Genomic DNA, 16,867 nt, shown 5'->3' on the forward strand with positions numbered 1-16,867 from the left:
CGTGCCAGGATTTAAGGGGTCCGGCAGCGCTGGCGCACAGTGGATCTCAGCACACAGACGGCTATGATGTTGGCCAGCTTTCTTCAGTCTCCTTGAGGGCAGGGACAGTCCTGCCTTTGAGCCCTGCTCCCCTACCCCCACCCCAGGAATGGCTGTAACTCAGGCAGCGGGAAGACCCACTTCTTAAGCCTTCTTGGGTCTGGGAAGTTCTTCCTAAGTCTGCCCCAAGTCCTCTCCTTCCTTCCAGGCCCGGGTTGGGAGGGGGAGAGCCATGGGGAGGGGGGGAGAGTTCCCTTTAAGGAAGGTGGGGGAGGGGGCTGCCGGCCGGCCTTGCTTCCGCCCCTCCCTGGCCCGCGCCGCCGGGGCTCAGGGCCCGGGCCCCGCGCCCGCGCATGCGCCCGCCTGTGGGCGCTGTCCCGGCTGCGAGGGCGGCGCGCACCGACAGCCGGCCTGACGGACGGACAGGCGGCCGGTCGGACCGACGGGGCAGCGCGGGGAGCGGGGACGCGGCGGGACAGCGACATGGCCGGCCACACGCAGCAGCCGAGCGGGCGCGGGAACCCGGGCCCTGCGCCCTCGCCCTCCCCCGGCCGGGGTCCCGGCCCGGGCGCCTCGGAGCGGGTGGCGCTCAAGAAGGAGATCGGGCTGGTGAGCGCCTGTACCATCATCATCGGTGAGCGGGACCGGGGCGGGCGGGTGCCTGGGGCGGTGAGGCCTGAGGCGGACAGCGGCTGGGCACAAGGAACACCCCTCTCCGGGTGCGCCTAGCGGTCCGCGACGGTGGACCATGGATGAAGGATGCACGCCCGCGGGCACATGCAGCGTCTCCCTTCACACGGCAGCCGCAGAGTTCCCAAGTGCCCTGAATTTATGCGCTCGAACGAGGTGCAGGTCCCATCCACCGCTGGAATCCTCTTGCTGTCCTTATTTCTTTACTCTAAACTTCTGCAGGGCAGTTACCCTCAGTCTTATCATCTCTAACATGTGGTCCTGCCTTGAGTGCGGGAGCCTTGCCAAGTTTGCGGACTCTGTAAACTGGCCTCCTGCTAAAGCCCCCCATTTCTGGGTCTTGTGGCTCAAGCAGAGTTCCTACGGTGTGCAGGGTCCAGGCGCCATACGGTGTGAATGATTTCTTCTTCCAAAGCAGTAGGGACTGTGGGTAGCTTGGACAGGTAGAACCAGCCCAGAGTGGAAATGGAATCAGAGTGTGTAATTAGTGCCAAGATTGGCAGCTGGACACTGGTGCAGGGGGTGGAGCAGCAGTAATGGGGCGGCTGAGTTGGGGTGGGCAGACACTGCCTGCAGAGATGCTTCCTGGGCTGGGACCCCACTGGCATCCTCTCTGGCCCAGCTTCCCCACCTGAGACTGAGTGCATACATCCTGCCCCCATATGGGGACTTCTGGGTAGGCAGAGGGCTCAGGGCCCAGTGAAAACAGTGGTGGGATTTTCTTCCTTCTGTCCCAAGTCATGAACACTGACACCTCAAGAAGTGGCTAACCCAGACCTGTGCCTGTGTCCACACAAGGTGTCCCAGACACCCTTGTGGGAGGAGTCTGTTCCACCTCCAGTGTCCCAGGAGACAAGGGCTGGAAGGATGAATGGAATGGATTGTGATTGCTCTCCCTTTATCACCTGCTCGTTCTTTCCATCCCTAGTCAGTGGGAGCTGCTTGTTCATCCTCGGATCCCTGGAGATGGAAAAAGTTGGGGGCTCAGGAGGACAGTCTAGGGTCTTCACTTCCTCCTCCTCTGCACCCCCACCCCCCGCACTGTCACTCCTGGGCCACGGCTGGGGTCTAGCTCTTGGTCAACCCCCACATTCACACTGAAAGTTGCCCCAGGACACAGCCCCTGTGCAGGTACCTCTCTGTCTCACCTCCTTGCACCTGGAAAGGTATCTTCTAGGAGCTGATCCTGACCTGGTCCAGAGCCCTTCTTGACCTCGAGTGCCCCTACCTGTCTGCTGGGAGGACAGGCTCCTTCCAGGGATTCAGTCAGGATACTGGCTAGAGCTTTGCCCTGACCCACACCCTCTCCAGGAGCTGTGCCCCCAGAAAGAGGAAGCCCACACATCATGGGTGGACCAGGGAGTCCAGAGGCTGACCAGCTACAGTGCCCAGAAGGGGCAGAGAGAGACGTGATTCTTCCTGGGCTGCCTCAGCTAAACCCAGCATCCTCGAGCGTAGACCTACTCTGCCTTCTCCCTGTATCCCATCCCCACTCCCCTAAGTCAGGCAGAGGCTGCTGGCTCATCTCACCTCCTGAGGGGGCCCTGGTGGTGATGGTGGGAGCAGATGAGGCTAACTCAGCAGGAGTTTTTCTGTGCAACACAGGTCTGCCCTCACAGCTTCCCCACCTTTTGTGCCATTTTTGCTGTTCCAGGGCCACTGTTCCCTAGGCCTCAGGCCTTGAAGACTGAGCTGGGGTTTAGGAGTGACTTAGCCAAGGTTGGCAGACTCAACAGCAGAGCCCAGATGATCTGACTGCAGCCCCAGACACTCAGGGGTGGTCCTATAACCCTATTTGGGGAGTTTTGAAGGGTTTCAGCAGGCGGGAGGCTAGACTGGGCAGAAAACAGATAAGGGGAGAATGGACCTGTTCCAGAAGGTGACAGACAAGGCAGGCGTGGGCTGAATCACTGCGCTACCATCTCCCTCCTGATACCCTGAAGGTCCCCCTCTTCACTGTTCCAGGGGCCCCATCTCCCATATCTTATCCCACTTTCCTGCTCTGGGGAGCCTGGTCAGAGTAAAAAATATCTTCAAAGTGTCCTATTTTAGCCTAAAAAGTCTTGAGAACTTTATAGCCTTCTTCGTAATCTTTCTTGTTTGTTAGCAGCTACTCTTCTTATCTCCAAAACTTCCAAATAAACTCTCTCAGAAGAACCTGTAATTCTCTCCCCTTGCAGCCCCTACCTCAGGCTGAGTAGGGCTTTGGGTTGGAAAAAGACTCCACCTAAAATGTGCTTAGGACCACTGAAGCAAGCACAGCTGGAGGGGAATGAGCCAGCCTGGAGGAAAAAGAGTCCTCTGGGGCCGGAGCTGTGCAAGACGTCACCACATCCATCTATTCAGAAAAACACGTCTGGCTACAGTATGAAAACACAGTCCCCCTTTATCTCACATGATTGCCCACCTTGCAAGATGGGAATTTTCATACCCCCTTTATAGATATAGAAACTGCTGTTGAAAGTTAAATGATGCTGCTGCAAGGGGTGGACTTGCTATTTGGAACCAGAATGGGACTCTTCTCCCAGTCCAGCACGCTTCTTCACACTGCTCTGGTGCAGAGCAAAATCGGAGCCAGATTCAGAGCCCATGATAGGGGAAGGTTGAGGATTAAGCTGGGAGCTCATCCAACCAAGATTTACTGAACTCCTCACTCTACTAAAAATAGACAAACAGGTGGAGAGAGACATCTCCTGTGACTCCTCACCCCCACCCAAGGCTGCATGTACAAGATCCCTTGTCCTGACTTAGGGACCACAAACAGCTACCTCCCCAATTAATGCCCAAGGAGGGACTGTGCCCAGGTTCAGAAGAGTGAGAATCACTTGGGCCTTCTGACCAGGCTGTCCTGGCCTCCACTGTCTCCCTTTGACTCAAATATCCAGCCTATATTTGTGGATCAGGCTGAAGTGTGTCCTGGGACTCTGGGGTCTCTTTTTGACCCCCATCTCCTTAGGAGCCAGTACCTATGCATCCAGCCGTGGCCAGGTCCCTCCGTTGTCTCCAGGGCTGAAGATTCTGGGCTGCTCAGGATAGCCTTCTTCAGAACCCTCGCCCACCAGCCTGTCTTTGCTTCACCATAGCCCCAATTTACAGATGAGGGAAGTAGGGACCTGAGGCTGCCACCAGCCCAGGGTCAGATGCTTTTGATGTCCTCCGGAACACCCTTGGGGGCTGAGGCAGCTCCAGTCACAAGGATGGGGCTGGCCAGCGCTGGTCATGTTCATGCATCTATTCAACAGTTAGGTACCAAACAGTGCAGGGACCTGTTCTCGGTGCTAGAGAGCTGAGGAGCTGACGTTCCAGCATGAGAAGTCGAAGAGTGAACAAGATAAGCCAGCTGAACGTTTAAGTGACAGGTCATGATTAAGTACTAAGGTGAGAAGATGTTAGAGAGAGATTCGTAGACAGGAGATGAGTCAGGCATGGGATGGGCTCAAGTCTGTGTGGGTCTTGCAGCCACAGTAAGGACCTTGCCTCTTTTTCTTTGTCAGATGGGAGCCCGAGGAGGGCTTTGAGCAGAAGAGGGATGGCGTGGGTTGGAGTAGGATGGAATAGAACAGGATGGCATGGCATGACATGGCCTAGGGCTTACTGTGGGGGAGAGGCTGCGGGCAACAGGGGCTGAAGCCGGAAGTCCAGTCCGGAGTCACACGGGTAAGACATAATGGTGGCAGACAGCCGGGTGCTGCTAATGGAGGTGCTGAGAGGAGGTTCAGTCCTGGGCATGTTCTGGAAGATTGAGCCAAAGGACTTGTGATGAACTGGATGAAAGATGTGGCCAAGTAGAGTCCAGGTGATAGCGAGTTGGAGCCTGAGCAGCTAGGGGCCTGGTTTGTCATTCATTGATCTGGGAAGACTCTGAGATGAGTAGGTCCAGGGAGGAGAGTTCTGTCCTCCTGCTCGTCACTCTTCCAAAAGGAAAGTGGGTCAGTCTGGTGGTACACACTGGCTGATTGGCAATTTCCGGCATGTCTTGGAAATGTCCCCGCTCACCTCCCTGGAGTTCTGCCACGACTTCAGCGGGCACTTGTGTCCCCCAGAGGGGTGCCTGACACGTGCCCACCACCAGGACACTGGGAGGCAGAGGCTTCACCCAGAGCAATAGCAAGGCCCCCAAAGTAGGTCTCTGGCTGCTGACCCCAGAGTGTTGAGGTCCCAAGGGGCTCAGGTCTCCATAGGCCAGCTTGGGTGGCTGGGTGTCTCCAAAGTAGATGGCAATAGGGACTACCCATGAACACTTCCCAGGACCTCTGAGGTAGCAGACGGGATGAGTACAGACCCACTTCACTCCCTCATCTCCCCATCTTACATATAAGAAGGTTCAGAGAGTGAAGCACCTTGTCCACAGCCCCCCACCGTGAGGGATCCAGGGTCTGAATTCAGATTTAGGGGTTCTCAACTAGTCATTGGCCCTGCCCATGGTCCCAGGACGCTTGGGACTTACCAGCGGGAATTTTGAGTTCTTCCCTGGAAATCTCACGGGTCACATCCTAAAGGGGAGGTGCTGAGACTCATTGCCCAGTGCAAGGGAAGGAGGCCTGGCCCATGGCCAGTCCCTGACAGGGCCCAGGAGCCCCGGAGCTGCTTTCTGTCGGGCCAGCAGGCCAGTGTGACAGGAGGAGCCCCCGTCATAGCCATGCTCACTGAAAAGACAGGCATGTGTGAGAAGACCTAGGCCCTAGGGGTTCCCTGTCCTTTTAGGGAGCTCAAACTCCTCATCTCAACGGGTCAGGGCATAGTCCCTGCCCTCTGGGCCCTGTCCACCCAGGATGGCAAATAAAGTAATCACTTCCTGGCCATTCTTCAGGTACTGTGGGAGAGGAGGAGGGGCCATATTATAGAGATCATGATGGGATATCAGGGAGGGCTTCCTGGAGGTGGCATTGCTTCTCGGAGGCCAGTGAGCTGAGAAGAGACCTGTCACAGGGGAGGACAGAGGGCCCTGAGCAGACCATGTTTCCTCTGGCAGCTGTTCAGGACACATCCATCCTGCCCAGCAGTACCCCTGCCAAAGTCAGGGTTGCCCCAGCCCTCTGCTACCCCCCTAGCCCCATGGCCCTTCCTGGCAGAAGGGGAAACTGAGGCTTAAAGGGGGCAGCACAGGCCTGAGGTCACAGAGCTGACTCCTGTTTGGGGATGGGGGTGGTGGTGACAGGACCACCCCGACCCCTCCCTGAATCAGAATCTGCACATTCCCCACACACACACCCAGGGCAGCCAGCCCCTTCCACCGGCACGACCTTCGCGGTCTACCCCGGCGACCTCCATAGTCGGCCACTGCCTCCCAGAAATAGGTCAGCACGCACTGCAGCAGCCGGGGGAACAATGGCCCTTTCTTCATTCCTCCACGGAGCCGGGTAAGCCCCATCAGGCCAAACATCTTAATGTGATAAAAACCACCCAGCTCGGGCTGAGGGAAGAGGGCGGGAGGATACTGGAGGGGGGCCCCCTCGTCGGGGGGACTCGTCCTCACCACCCTCCTGGGAGCTCTGGCCCCACCGAGGACCCATGGGGACCACAGAGCAGCCGTCCATTGGATGGATGGGAACGTGGAGGCCTCGGAACACACATTCCTCCAGCCCACTGTCGGTGAGACACCTGACCAGGCGCTCAGCAGTATCTCCCAGCCCATCCCACCTTCCATAGTCCCTGCCCTTCCTCCGCTTCCTCCAGAGGAGGATCCCCCAAAGGTCAGACTTGTCCACTGTGCTTAGTCACTCAGTCGTGTCCAACTCTTTGCGACCCCATGGACCGTACCCTGCCAGGCTCCTCTGTCCATGGGGATTCTCCAGGCAAGAATACTGGAGTGGGTTGCCATGCCCTCTTCCAGAGGATCTTCCCAGCCCAGGGATTGAACCCAGGTCTTCAGCACTGCAGGGAGATTCTTTACTATCTGAGTCACCAGGGAAGCCCATGAATGCTGGAATGGGTAGCCTATCCCTTCCCTGGATCTTCCCGACCCAGGAACTGAACCGCGGTCTCCTGCACTGCAGGCAGATTCTTGACCAGCTGAGCTACCAGGGAAGCCCAGACTTGTCCACTGCTGTTCACCAAATCTGTCAGAGCTGATTCTGCCGGGCCTGAACATGGGGGCTGAGAAGGGAGGCCTGGACCCTCCACCACCAGGAGCGATAGGCAGGCATCCCTTATGGCTCGGTGGTCCCTTTTCCACACCCCTAAACATCTACTGCTGGAGGCGCCCACCTCAGCAACATCCCTCCTCCTTGCCCTCTGCCCCTCATCTAGTCTTTTTGCTCCTTGCATAGCCCCGTCCCATCCACATGGTACCAAGAGCAGCCAGTGGACTTTGACGGGGTTTTCTGCCACCTTCCAGCGCAGACCCAGGGCAGAGGCTGAGGAAGAGGCCCCCAAAGACCTCAGAGACACCTGCTGGCACACGTGTCCCTTTGAGCCTTGTGGGGAGAAGTCCTGCACTGTAGCCTGAGGCCACATGTCTAAAACAATAGCAACCTCCACCCCTGGCCCATCCCCAGTTCCCAGCATACAAGTCTCCAACCAGTAGGCAACGACTAGGGATATGTCCCTTTCAGAACCCAGCCTTGGGAGACAGGTGCCAGGTGTGGCTTCCCCAAGAGCAACCCTGGTGAGGCCTTGTCAGGCTGAATTGCGCAGGGTGGTGGGGGTCCCCACGGCGGGGGAAGGGGACACGTGGCTCAGGGCCCTGGATGCACCCAACTCCTTCCAAGGCCACCCAACCCCCGCTGGCTTCCAACCTCCCTGGCTTTTGGCAAATCCTGCTCCACCAGGTCCTGAGAACAGAGGCTCTACTGCTGGACAGAGTGAACTCAAAGACCCTTTAAAAACCTGAGAGCCCACCAAGGCCCCAGGCCCCATAGTGGGTGAAGGAGGTGGCCCTTCTCCCCCTGGAAGCAAGCTGAGGACACAGCCTACCTGGGGGGAGGCTGGGAGACAGGAATTCTTTCCTCCTTATCTGGACGTATTTAGGGCTCCTGGGATGTGACTGGAAAGCCAAGTGGGGCATCGTGGCTGTCCAGACTGGAAATCTGTGTCGACCGGGTGGGGGTGGGATAGGACTATGAACAGGGAGTCCATGGAGATGGGTGGCCCCAGCTGTGTCCTCATCCAGACCCGCTTGTGAGCCCTGCAGGTGGAGCTGGCAGACTCTGCCCTCATGGTCATGCGTTCCCCACCTGGGCCCCAGCAGATGGGGCCATTTGTGGAGGGGGCTGAGGCCCAGGTTCCAGCAGCGTGACTTTTTTATTCATGTGGCCTGTGGGTGTGTATGTGCTCAGTCGTATTTGACTCTTTGCAACCCCTTGAACTATAGCCCGCCAGGCTCCTCTGTCCACGGGATTCTCTAGGCAAGAATACTGGAGTGAGTTGCCATTTCCGTCTCCAGGGGATCTTCCTGACCCAGGGATCGAACCTGTGTCTCCCAGGGATCGAACCTTGGTGGCCGGGTTCTTTACCAGCTGAGCCACCAGGGAAGCCCATGCCCTGTGGGTTCTGGGGTTATCTCCTCTTGGGCAGGCCCTAGTGTACATCACCGGTGATATGACTAGTGATTCATTAGCACAGATGATGAGGCCCAGGTCACCCAGAACATTATCCTCTTTGCCCTAACTGCCAGGGAGCTCAGGGTTAAGTGGGAGCTCAGCATTTTGCTCATTCTGGGAGCCTGCCCTGCAGCCCACAGCTTGGCTCTCTGAGGGTCTCCTATTGTTCTGCTCCCAGATCCCACCAGTCAACAGAGAGTCCCTCCCTGACCAGCGACCGTCCTTCCAAGACTCAAGAGTTGGTCCAGGGCCAGGCCAGGCTTTCTGTGACCCATGACCTGCCAGATTCCACTGGCACCCAAACCTAGAAAGCAAGCCACCTCCTCTGCTCCTGCCTTCTGGGAGGGCCGAGTGGAGATGGCTGTACCCACTTCACAAATGAGAACACTGGTCCCTCACCTCGTGGCACGGGTGCCATTTTGGATCTCAGGCCATTCACTCATCCCATAGTTTGCTCAGCAGATGTGTATTGACCACCTACTATGTGCTGGAGGCCCCAGATGAGGTTTCAGACAGTGCACACAGAATCACCGAAGATGCAAAGAACATCTGGATGCAGCTGTGAATGAGCTGAGGCTTCCCATACAGTACTTCACTGAATCCTCACAATAGCCCTGTTGTGCAGGCAGGACTCGAGAGGTGAGCTGAGCTAGGAGAGATTCCTGGCTTTCTGAGCCCCTGCCAGGATTTCCCACTGTGGTCCTGGGATTTGAGCAGTAACTCCTGTTTGCTACCAGTGGGCTGTTCCCAAGGGAGAGGCAGCTGCGCCCAGACCCCAGGCTGAGCCAACCAAGTCCTGCCAGCCTGCCATCGTCCACCCCATCCCTGAAAATGCACCAGGTCCTCTCCCTCACCCCACTGCCCTTTGCCCAGAAGCTGAACCATTTTAAGAACACCAGGAAACCAGATCTCTTCTGAGTCTGTGTCCACAGGCTGGGTCCTAGGTCAGGAAGGAGCCCAGCAGGCAGAGGGCTCTCTGACAGGGAAAGAGGAGATGGAACATAAAGAGAGAATGGAGCAGGGTCTGGGGCTGTGAAGTGGGAGGAGGAGCCTTACCAGGTGGTCAAGAAGGGCTTCCTGGAGGAGGTATCAGTCCCCAAGACACTGTGAGTTTGGATTTCGGCCAATAAGAAAGTGGCAACAGTATCATGGTCAATGTCTTGCTTTAAGTGACCGGCTCTGCAAGCAGGCTGAGAGGAAGGAGGTGGCTGGAGGCTGACAAGCCTGGAGGCCTTGGCCAGGGTTGAGGAGCTGTGCTTGGGCCCTGTGGGGAGGCACCAGAGTGGCTGCCACTGCTTGGGCTTGGCCCACCTCGTGGGAGTGAGAGGCAGAGGAATTTGGAACAGGATGCATCTCTGGTAGGGAGCCTGTCTGGACAGACAAAGGTGTCACTGCCCATTGTCAAGGCCTGGGGAGGGGAAATGGGGCAGCCAGAGTGGCGCTTGCAAGGTTTGAGGGGCCCGTGGCATCCGCATGCCTCCAGGCCCACCTCCCCGGAGCAGCCCAAGCTCCTCTCCTCACTGCAGCGTCTAGAGCTACACAGAGAGCCTGGCCTGCTGGGGGCACCCCAGACCTGATGCCTCCCTACCTTTCCCCACTACAGGGAACATCATTGGCTCGGGCATCTTCATCTCCCCCAAAGGGGTCCTAGAGCACTCTGGCTCCGTGGGTCTGGCCCTCTTCGTCTGGGTCCTGGGTGGGGGCATCACTGCCCTGGGCTCACTCTGCTACGCGGAGCTGGGAGTGGCCATCCCCAAGTCTGGAGGGGACTACGCCTATGTCACTGAGATCTTTGGGGGCCTGGCTGGGTAAGTGTGGGGCTCCAGCAGCTGGGGGTGGGGACAGCCTCTCCAGAACCGATGGGCTGCTGGGCCCCGGACCCCAGCATCCTCTTCTGCTTCTCACATTCTGGGGAGGTCATGGGAGTGGGTGGAGGGAAGGAGGGAGTGTTGGATGGCCTTCCAAGGCGAGGGTGTGTGGGACCAACACCCACACCACTCCAGCCAGACACTAGCTGGCCCCTGACCTCTCTGTGCTTCCTTTTAAATAAGCCTCACCTCCCTCCCAGGTGAGAAGGGCCTCACTATGGAAACCTCTAGATGCTGTTAGCATCCAGGCAAGCAGTGAGGGGCATGATATTCCTATTAACGCTCTGCAAGAGCTTTCCTTTAAGTAACTTCTAGAGTTCCTTTAGTCACCGTGAATGTTAGCTAAGCACCTACTGCTTGCTGAGGGCCGGGACGCAGTGATAAGACAGTCCATCCCAGTCATCAGGTTGGTTACAGTGCAGAAGGGAAACCCCTCAGATGTGATCAGGACCAGGAGGAGCCTCGCTCTGAAAGTGTAAGAGGTAGCTGCCCAGTAGCCAAGAGAATAGCTGCCCACCACCGGGAGAAGGCTGCCAGAGAAAACACGTTTGCGCTGAGGCTTGAAGGGGGAGGTAGGGTCTTTTTTGGCCGACCAGGGAGGAAGGATAGGGTGCACGTACAGAGGGTGGTGGCCTGGTCGAGCTCAGACTGTCTTCCGCAGCCAGAAGCGAGCTCACATCCACGGCAGACACCAGGGCTCGGTGGGGACCAGGCAGCCTGTGGGTGGAGGTGAACCCAAGCTCCATCTAGCTAAGTCATGCTGAGGGCCTGAACAAAGGCTCAGGAAGATTCCAGAACCATTTAGGAGTCCAAATCGCGGAGACGTGGTGGCCGATGTGGCATGAGGGAGGGGTTTAGCGAGACTCCACTGATGGGGGTTCCTGATCAGGAGGGGGAGATTTCAGGCTGGGGTTTGTCACTTGGGTGGGATCTTTGTCACACCCGGGAGACGTGCAGTCAGGCCTTGGGTGGGGGATCTGGAGCACAGAGAAGTCTAGGCTGAAGAATTTAAAGTGTGGTTCTGAGCGATGTGGTCAAGGGCCTTTAAGAGGATGGAGTGTGGCAGAGCGTGCACACTCCTCTGGGTGTGTCTGGGGGTGTTCTTCTCTGGGGAGGGGGTCCTCAAAGGGGCCTGGGACCCACGAAAGCAGAAGAATCATGTTGTGTGGCTGGAATACTTGAGAAGATGGGAAAGGAGGGCCCAAGCGCCACCCCAGGGACACCTAACATCGAGTGGGTGGGTGGGTGGGTGGGCAGTATGAGAGGGGGGCCAGGGCGCTGGGATGTCCCAGAGATGAAAGGAGTGGGGGGGGGGGCTGTGGACAGCAAGGAGCAAGAAAGCAGGGCTGCAGAGCAAAGGTGAGGACCAGAGGAAGCCACTGAGCTAGGTGCACCAGAGGCCACTGGTATCCTCAGATAAGGCAGTGCCCACCCTCAAGGTGGGATGGACAGGGGGCCAGCACCACCCCCATGGACAGGCGCTCCCCTGGGTGCAGCCAGAGCCCCCAGGAACAGAGCCTCACTCCAACGTGGACACCCTGCAGAGGGGAGTTTCTGGCAGAAGGAACCTGAATCCTTCCCACCCTACCAGGGTACTTTGCAAGGTCCGCCCCCTCAGGGCTCACAGGTCAGCCATCTGTAGCCACAGGGCTCTGCTGGGGACTACTTCTGGAGCCAGGACTGGAGGTCCCAGGAGAGCCCAGCCCAGCTCAGGAACAGCCTGTGGCCAAGGACCTGGTGCCCTTAGAAAAGGGGTTGGTTCCCTAGTCTCCCTCCACGCCTGCCCAAAGGCAGCCCATAGCTGTGTGTGCTGAACAACCATCTCTGTTGAAACAGTTCACCATAGAGCAGAGACCTCGACAAGGTGGGCCCTGCCTCCCTGGACCGAAGCCGGCCTCTGGGTGCCCGCAGCAGCCCTGGGTACCGGGGCTCAGGGTGCAGCCCCACTCCCCACACCTGGGCCCACTTGGCCCAGAGGGTCCTGGGAGGCCCGCCCCACTCGGGCCCTGGCTCATTCCAGCTTCCTGCTGCTCTGGAGCGCCGTGCTCATCATGTACCCCACTAGCCTGGCCGTCATCTCCATGACCTTCTCCAACTACGTGCTGCAGCCCGTGTTCCCCAACTGCGTCCCGCCAGCCGCCGCCTCCCGCGCACTCTCCATGGCTTGCCTGAGTGAGTGCCCAGTGGTGGGGTTGGGCAGGGCTTCTGTCCCCAGGACCCGCCCTGCAGGGAAGACTTGAGGGTTTGTCTTTTTTTTTTCCAATGTGGACCATTTTTAAAGTCTTTATTGAATTTGTTGCAATATTGTTTCTGTTTTATGCTTTGGCTTTTGGTCCTGGAGGCTTGTGGGATTGTAGCTCCCCATCCAGGGATCGGACCCACACCCCCTGCGTTGGAAGGCAGAGTCTTAACTACTAGACCACCGGGGAAGTCCCCTGCTGGAGGACTTTGGGAGGGGGCATCCCTTCAGCTGCCAGCCCCCCGTGAAGCTGGCCTCAGGGGGTGGGCTTCTGGCTGCTGCACGGGACACCCCGTCCTACCGCTGGGGCTGGACTTGGCCATGGCCCACCACGAGGGGCTCGGCCTCGGGTGCCTGCTCACCCACCTGCCCTCCTGTCCTTCCTCCGCAGTGCTCTTGACGTGGGTGAACAGCTCGAGCGTGCGCTGGGCCACGCGCATCCAGGATGTGTTCACCGGCGGGAAGCTGCTGGCCCTCTCGCTCATCATTGGCGTGGGCTTTGTCCAGATCTTCCAAGGTAGGGCCGGGCGTGGGGCTGGGCGCAAGGCCAGGGAGACGACGCTGACCCTTGGCCTCCGGACCCCCCAGGACACTTCGAGGAGCTGAGGCCCAGCAACGCCTTCGACTTCTGGATGACGCCGTCCGTGGGCCACCTGGCCCTGGCCTTCCTCCAGGGCTCCTTCGCCTTCAGCGGCTGGAACTTCCTCAACTACGTCACAGAGGAGCTGGTGGACCCTCGAAAGTGAGTGGGGCACTGGCCCAGCCCTGGGAGAGGCAGCCTCCCCGCACAGGCCCGTGGTCAGCTATGGCCGACCGGGCTGGTCATCGGCCTGGCTGCGCTACTGATCCCCATGAGCGGCTCTGGAAAGGGAGCCGGGAGGCCTGTGTTCCAGCCTGACCCTACTCGGTATGGTCGTGGATGAGTCACGGCCCCTCACTGGGTCTCGGAAACACTGAGCCTGTCTCCCTGTAAACGGATCCAGTTATGTGCTTGGCCAAAAAAATCACACATATGCACACAACCTGGTCCCTAGCAAAGAAGCCAATGGCTCTGTCTGATGCTCGGCTGGGACCTTGAGAATGAACAGTTACAGCTGGGGCTTGGGGCGGTGCTGATGGGAGTCCCACGGGACCCTGGCCTGTGGACTGAGCTCTAAGGACACTCAGGATCTTCAGAGCTGACTTTGGCTGTATGCAACGTTCTTTTCATGTGCAGACATTAGAGCCGCCCCCTTCCCCAGGATATTAGTGGCTCCTCCTCCTACCAGGCTGTGCCAAGGCTCGGCTGCGGACTGGTGGGGGGACAGACAGACAGATTGCAGGGCTGTCCTCTTCCCTGCCCCAGGGTCCCCCAGGAGGTAGGCTCATAGCCCTATACCACCCTGAGGCCCCACCTCAGCCCCCCAAGGACCAATGCTGACACGCTCCACCTCTCTCCCCAGGAACCTACCTCGTGCCATCTTCATCTCCATCCCCCTGGTGACCTTCGTGTACACCTTCACCAATGTTGCCTACTTCACTGCCATGTCCCCCCAGGAGCTGCTGGCCTCTAATGCCGTGGCTGTGGTGAGTGGGGGGCCCCCGCCTGGTCCCTGGCTCCTGCCCGGCCCTTCCCCACCTCACACGCCTCTTCTCCTCTGTGCCCACCCAGACCTTCGGGGAGAAGCTGCTGGGCTACTTTTCTTGGGTCATGCCCGTCTCCGTGGCACTTTCCACTTTCGGAGGGATCAATGGCTACCTGTTCACCTCTTCCAGGTGACTGGGCTAGAGGGAGGGTGGTCAGGGTGAGGCCAGGCAGCCGCCCTGGTGCACGGGAGCTGTGCTGGGGGAAGGGAAATCCCGCCTGGTAGAGCCTGCCCAAAGGTGGGGTGAGGAACTCCCGGGGAACAGAGATCTGATCCCACTTCTGAGGAGCAGGAAGCTGGGGCCAGGCAGGCTGGATGAGGGGAAAACTGCCCAGTGGAGCTGCTGGAGCAGGCGGTCAGAGGTGACAGCTCAAGAGGGCCATCAGGTCCAGAGCGGAGGTCGGGATCTGGCCAGCGGGGAGGCCCTGGGCCAGGCTCATGGCCCCCAGCCATCTGTCCCCATCCCCCAGACTGTGCTTCTCTGGAGCCCGAGAGGGGCACCTGCCCAGCCTGCTAGCCATGATCCACGTCAGACGCTGTACCCCTATTCCCGCCCTCCTTGTCTGTGTAAGTTGGGGGACCAGGCTGGCAGGGCAGGGAGCCAGGGCCATTCAGCAGCCTGGGTGGTGGCAGGGGGTGAGGCCTGGCCCTGTGGGAGGGGAGGGCCGGGCTCACCAACGTCCTGGCCCGAGCTGGCCGGCCCAGGGCCCCTCCTGGGCTGACAGGAGGCAGGTGGGAGCCAGCCCTCAGCTCGGTCCTCTCCCAGTGCGGGGCCACGGCGGTCATCATGCTCGTGGGAGACACGTACACACTCATCAACTACGTGTCCTTCATCAACTACCTCTGCTACGGTGTCACCATCCTGGGTCTGCTCGTGCTGCGCTGGAGGCGGCCGGCGCTCCACAGGCCCATCAAGGTGAGGCCGGGAAGGGCTGGCTGGCTGGCTCACGTGCCAGAAGTAGTCAGGGCCACCCCTTTACCCATTTGGGCACCGGGGACAGCGATGGCAGCAATGGGGAGGCCAGACGTTGCCATGTGCCCCGCCCTGCCTGGGGCCCTGTGTGCACTGGCATATTCAGTCCTTAAGCAGCCCTGTGAGGTGGGTGCTGTGAATACTCCCACTTCACGGACAGGAAAATAAGGCTAAGACATGGTCACAGAGGATTCCACGAGCCCACACCAAACAGAAGCCCCGAAAGCGAGCTAAAAGAAAAGCCCTCCCATTTGCATCTCAATCCTTGAGCTGGAGAAGTGCTCAGTGCCTGAAATGTGGAACACTGAAAATCATTCACCTCCAGCCAAGTGTGAGCAGCCAGTCCACATACAGTCGCTGTGGGGAGCTCAGAGCCGCTGAAGTTGACAAACCCTCAACAGTTGGGCCAACTGGGCTCCTCAGGTCTCAGCTCCCAGGAAATGGCCCGAGACCCCCAGGGTTGGGGGGTGGGCAGGAGAGCTGGGGGTGTGCTGCTGCTTGCTGTCCCCCAGGTGAACCTCCTCGTCCCCCTGGCGTACTTGGTCTTCTGGGCATTCCTGCTGGTCTTCAGCTTCATCTCGGAACCCATGGTGTGTGGGGTAGGCGTTATCATCATCCTCACGGGGGTGCCCATCTTCTTCCTGGGAGCGTTCTGGAGAAGCAAACCAAAGTGTGTGCACAGACTCACAGGTGAGCTGGGCAGCTCCCCGAGGGCGCGGGGCCTGGAGATAGGACCCTCTTTGGGGTTTGCCCTAGAGTAGGGATCTCCTGGCAGCCGAGGTGGCCACACAGGGCCCAGCCACCACCAGACGTCTGCCCATGGCGTGGCTCAAGTGTCCAGGTCCCGCGTGCAGAGAGCAGCTTCCTGAGGACCCCTATTCCACGGGGTCAGACCCCAGCGTCCATGTGTTGGTCTGTCTGTCTGTCCTCAGAGTCAGTGACACGCTGGGGCCAGGAGCTGTGTTTCGTGGTCTACCCCCAGGGCTCCCCAGAGGAGGAGGAAAATGGCCCCTGCCAGCCCTCCCCACTGCCTGCCACAGACAAGCCCTTGAAGACACAATGAGACATTTGTGGAGCCTGAAGCAGCTGTTTCTGTTTACATGTTGTTTATTGAGGAGGTGTTTTTGCAAAAAAAAAAATTTTTCCTGGGGAAAAATAAAAAGAGCTCTGACTCTTAGAAGGGCTTGTAAAGGAAGCCCTGAAGCTGTGGACTGGGTCCCCTGTCAGCACTGCCCTGCTAGCGTTTCCTGGAAAGATCTGTGAATAAAACAGGACTGGTGGTACACCTGTCTCAGGAACTTGTTGGGTCCCCCTGGGTGGTCGGGCACGTGTGGAACTGGCTGGAGTAGGTGGCCTGGTTGGCTTGGGAGGAAGCTCTTGACTTTTGGGGGGTTCTGATGCTTGAATCACACATTGGAGAAGGAAATGGCAACCCACTCCAGTGTTCTTGCCTGGAGAATCCCAGGGACGGGGGACCCTGGTGGACTTCTGTCTATGGGGTCACACAGAGTCGGACACGACTGAGGTGACTTAGCAGATGCTTGAATCAGACACTCCTTCTCTGGGGTTGGCACCTTGGGGTCCGGGGCCAACCCTGCCCTACAGGGACGTGGAGGACTGAGAATTGGCTGGGTGTGCCCCTCTCCCCCAGACCCTGCTGGAGGCTCAGACACCCAGAAGAGCATGGGGTTCCCACCAGAACTGCCTTTCTTCCCATAAATCCCCACGGAGTGAGTGTCAGGACTCAATGGCCTGGCTTGGTTTACAGGTGGGGAAACTGGGGCTTTGAGACGGGATAGCATGGGTTTGGCTGCTGTCAATTGGTACCTCAGCCTCTGCCCTCTGAGAAAGCATCAGGCACCATCTTCTGGGGGCCTCGGGGCCTGTAAGAG

General features: G+C 58.7%; 1 protein-coding gene across 7 annotated transcripts; it reads left to right on the plus strand.

The window, feature by feature from the left end:
* Positions 1-415: 415 nt before the first annotated feature.
* SLC7A10 (solute carrier family 7 member 10) lies at positions 416-16,251 on the plus strand. 7 transcript variants are annotated; one of them, XM_088830260.1, is made up of 11 exons: positions 416-673; positions 9,874-10,078; positions 12,159-12,310; positions 12,769-12,894; positions 12,966-13,119; positions 13,820-13,943; positions 14,029-14,132; positions 14,473-14,569; positions 14,769-14,918; positions 15,136-15,665; positions 15,908-16,251. In XM_088830260.1, exons 1-11 carry the CDS (start codon positions 523-525, stop codon positions 16,236-16,238), a joined length of 2,124 nt encoding a protein of 707 aa, XP_088686386.1. In that variant the 5' UTR covers positions 416-522; the 3' UTR covers positions 16,239-16,251. The 7 variants fall into 7 exon arrangements, with proteins under 7 accessions (XP_088686386.1, XP_055268283.2, XP_055268284.2 ...); XM_055412308.2 differs by having other exon boundaries at positions 15,488-15,665; positions 15,958-16,251; XM_055412309.2 differs by having other exon boundaries at positions 15,547-15,665.
* Positions 16,252-16,867: the final 616 nt, after the last annotated feature.

The sequence above is a fragment of the Moschus berezovskii genome, chromosome 22 (genome assembly GCF_049115385.1).
Source record: "Moschus berezovskii isolate FMDL1 chromosome 22, NW_MosBer_1.0, whole genome shotgun sequence".
Lineage (NCBI taxonomy): Eukaryota > Metazoa > Chordata > Mammalia > Artiodactyla > Moschidae > Moschus > Moschus berezovskii.

Bases quoted from the DNA above. Each gene is read 5' to 3' on its own strand.
- SLC7A10 (XM_088830260.1), top strand. From the start codon at position 523: ATGGCCGGCCACACGCAGCAGCCGAGCGGGCGCGGGAACCCGGGCCCT. The intron at 12,895-12,965 runs GTAGGGCCGGGC...CGGACCCCCCAG, and splicing joins CTTTGTCCAGATCTTCCAAG to GACACTTCGAGGAGCTGAGG. The intron at 13,120-13,819 runs GTGAGTGGGGCA...CTCTCTCCCCAG, and splicing joins GAGCTGGTGGACCCTCGAAA to GAACCTACCTCGTGCCATCT.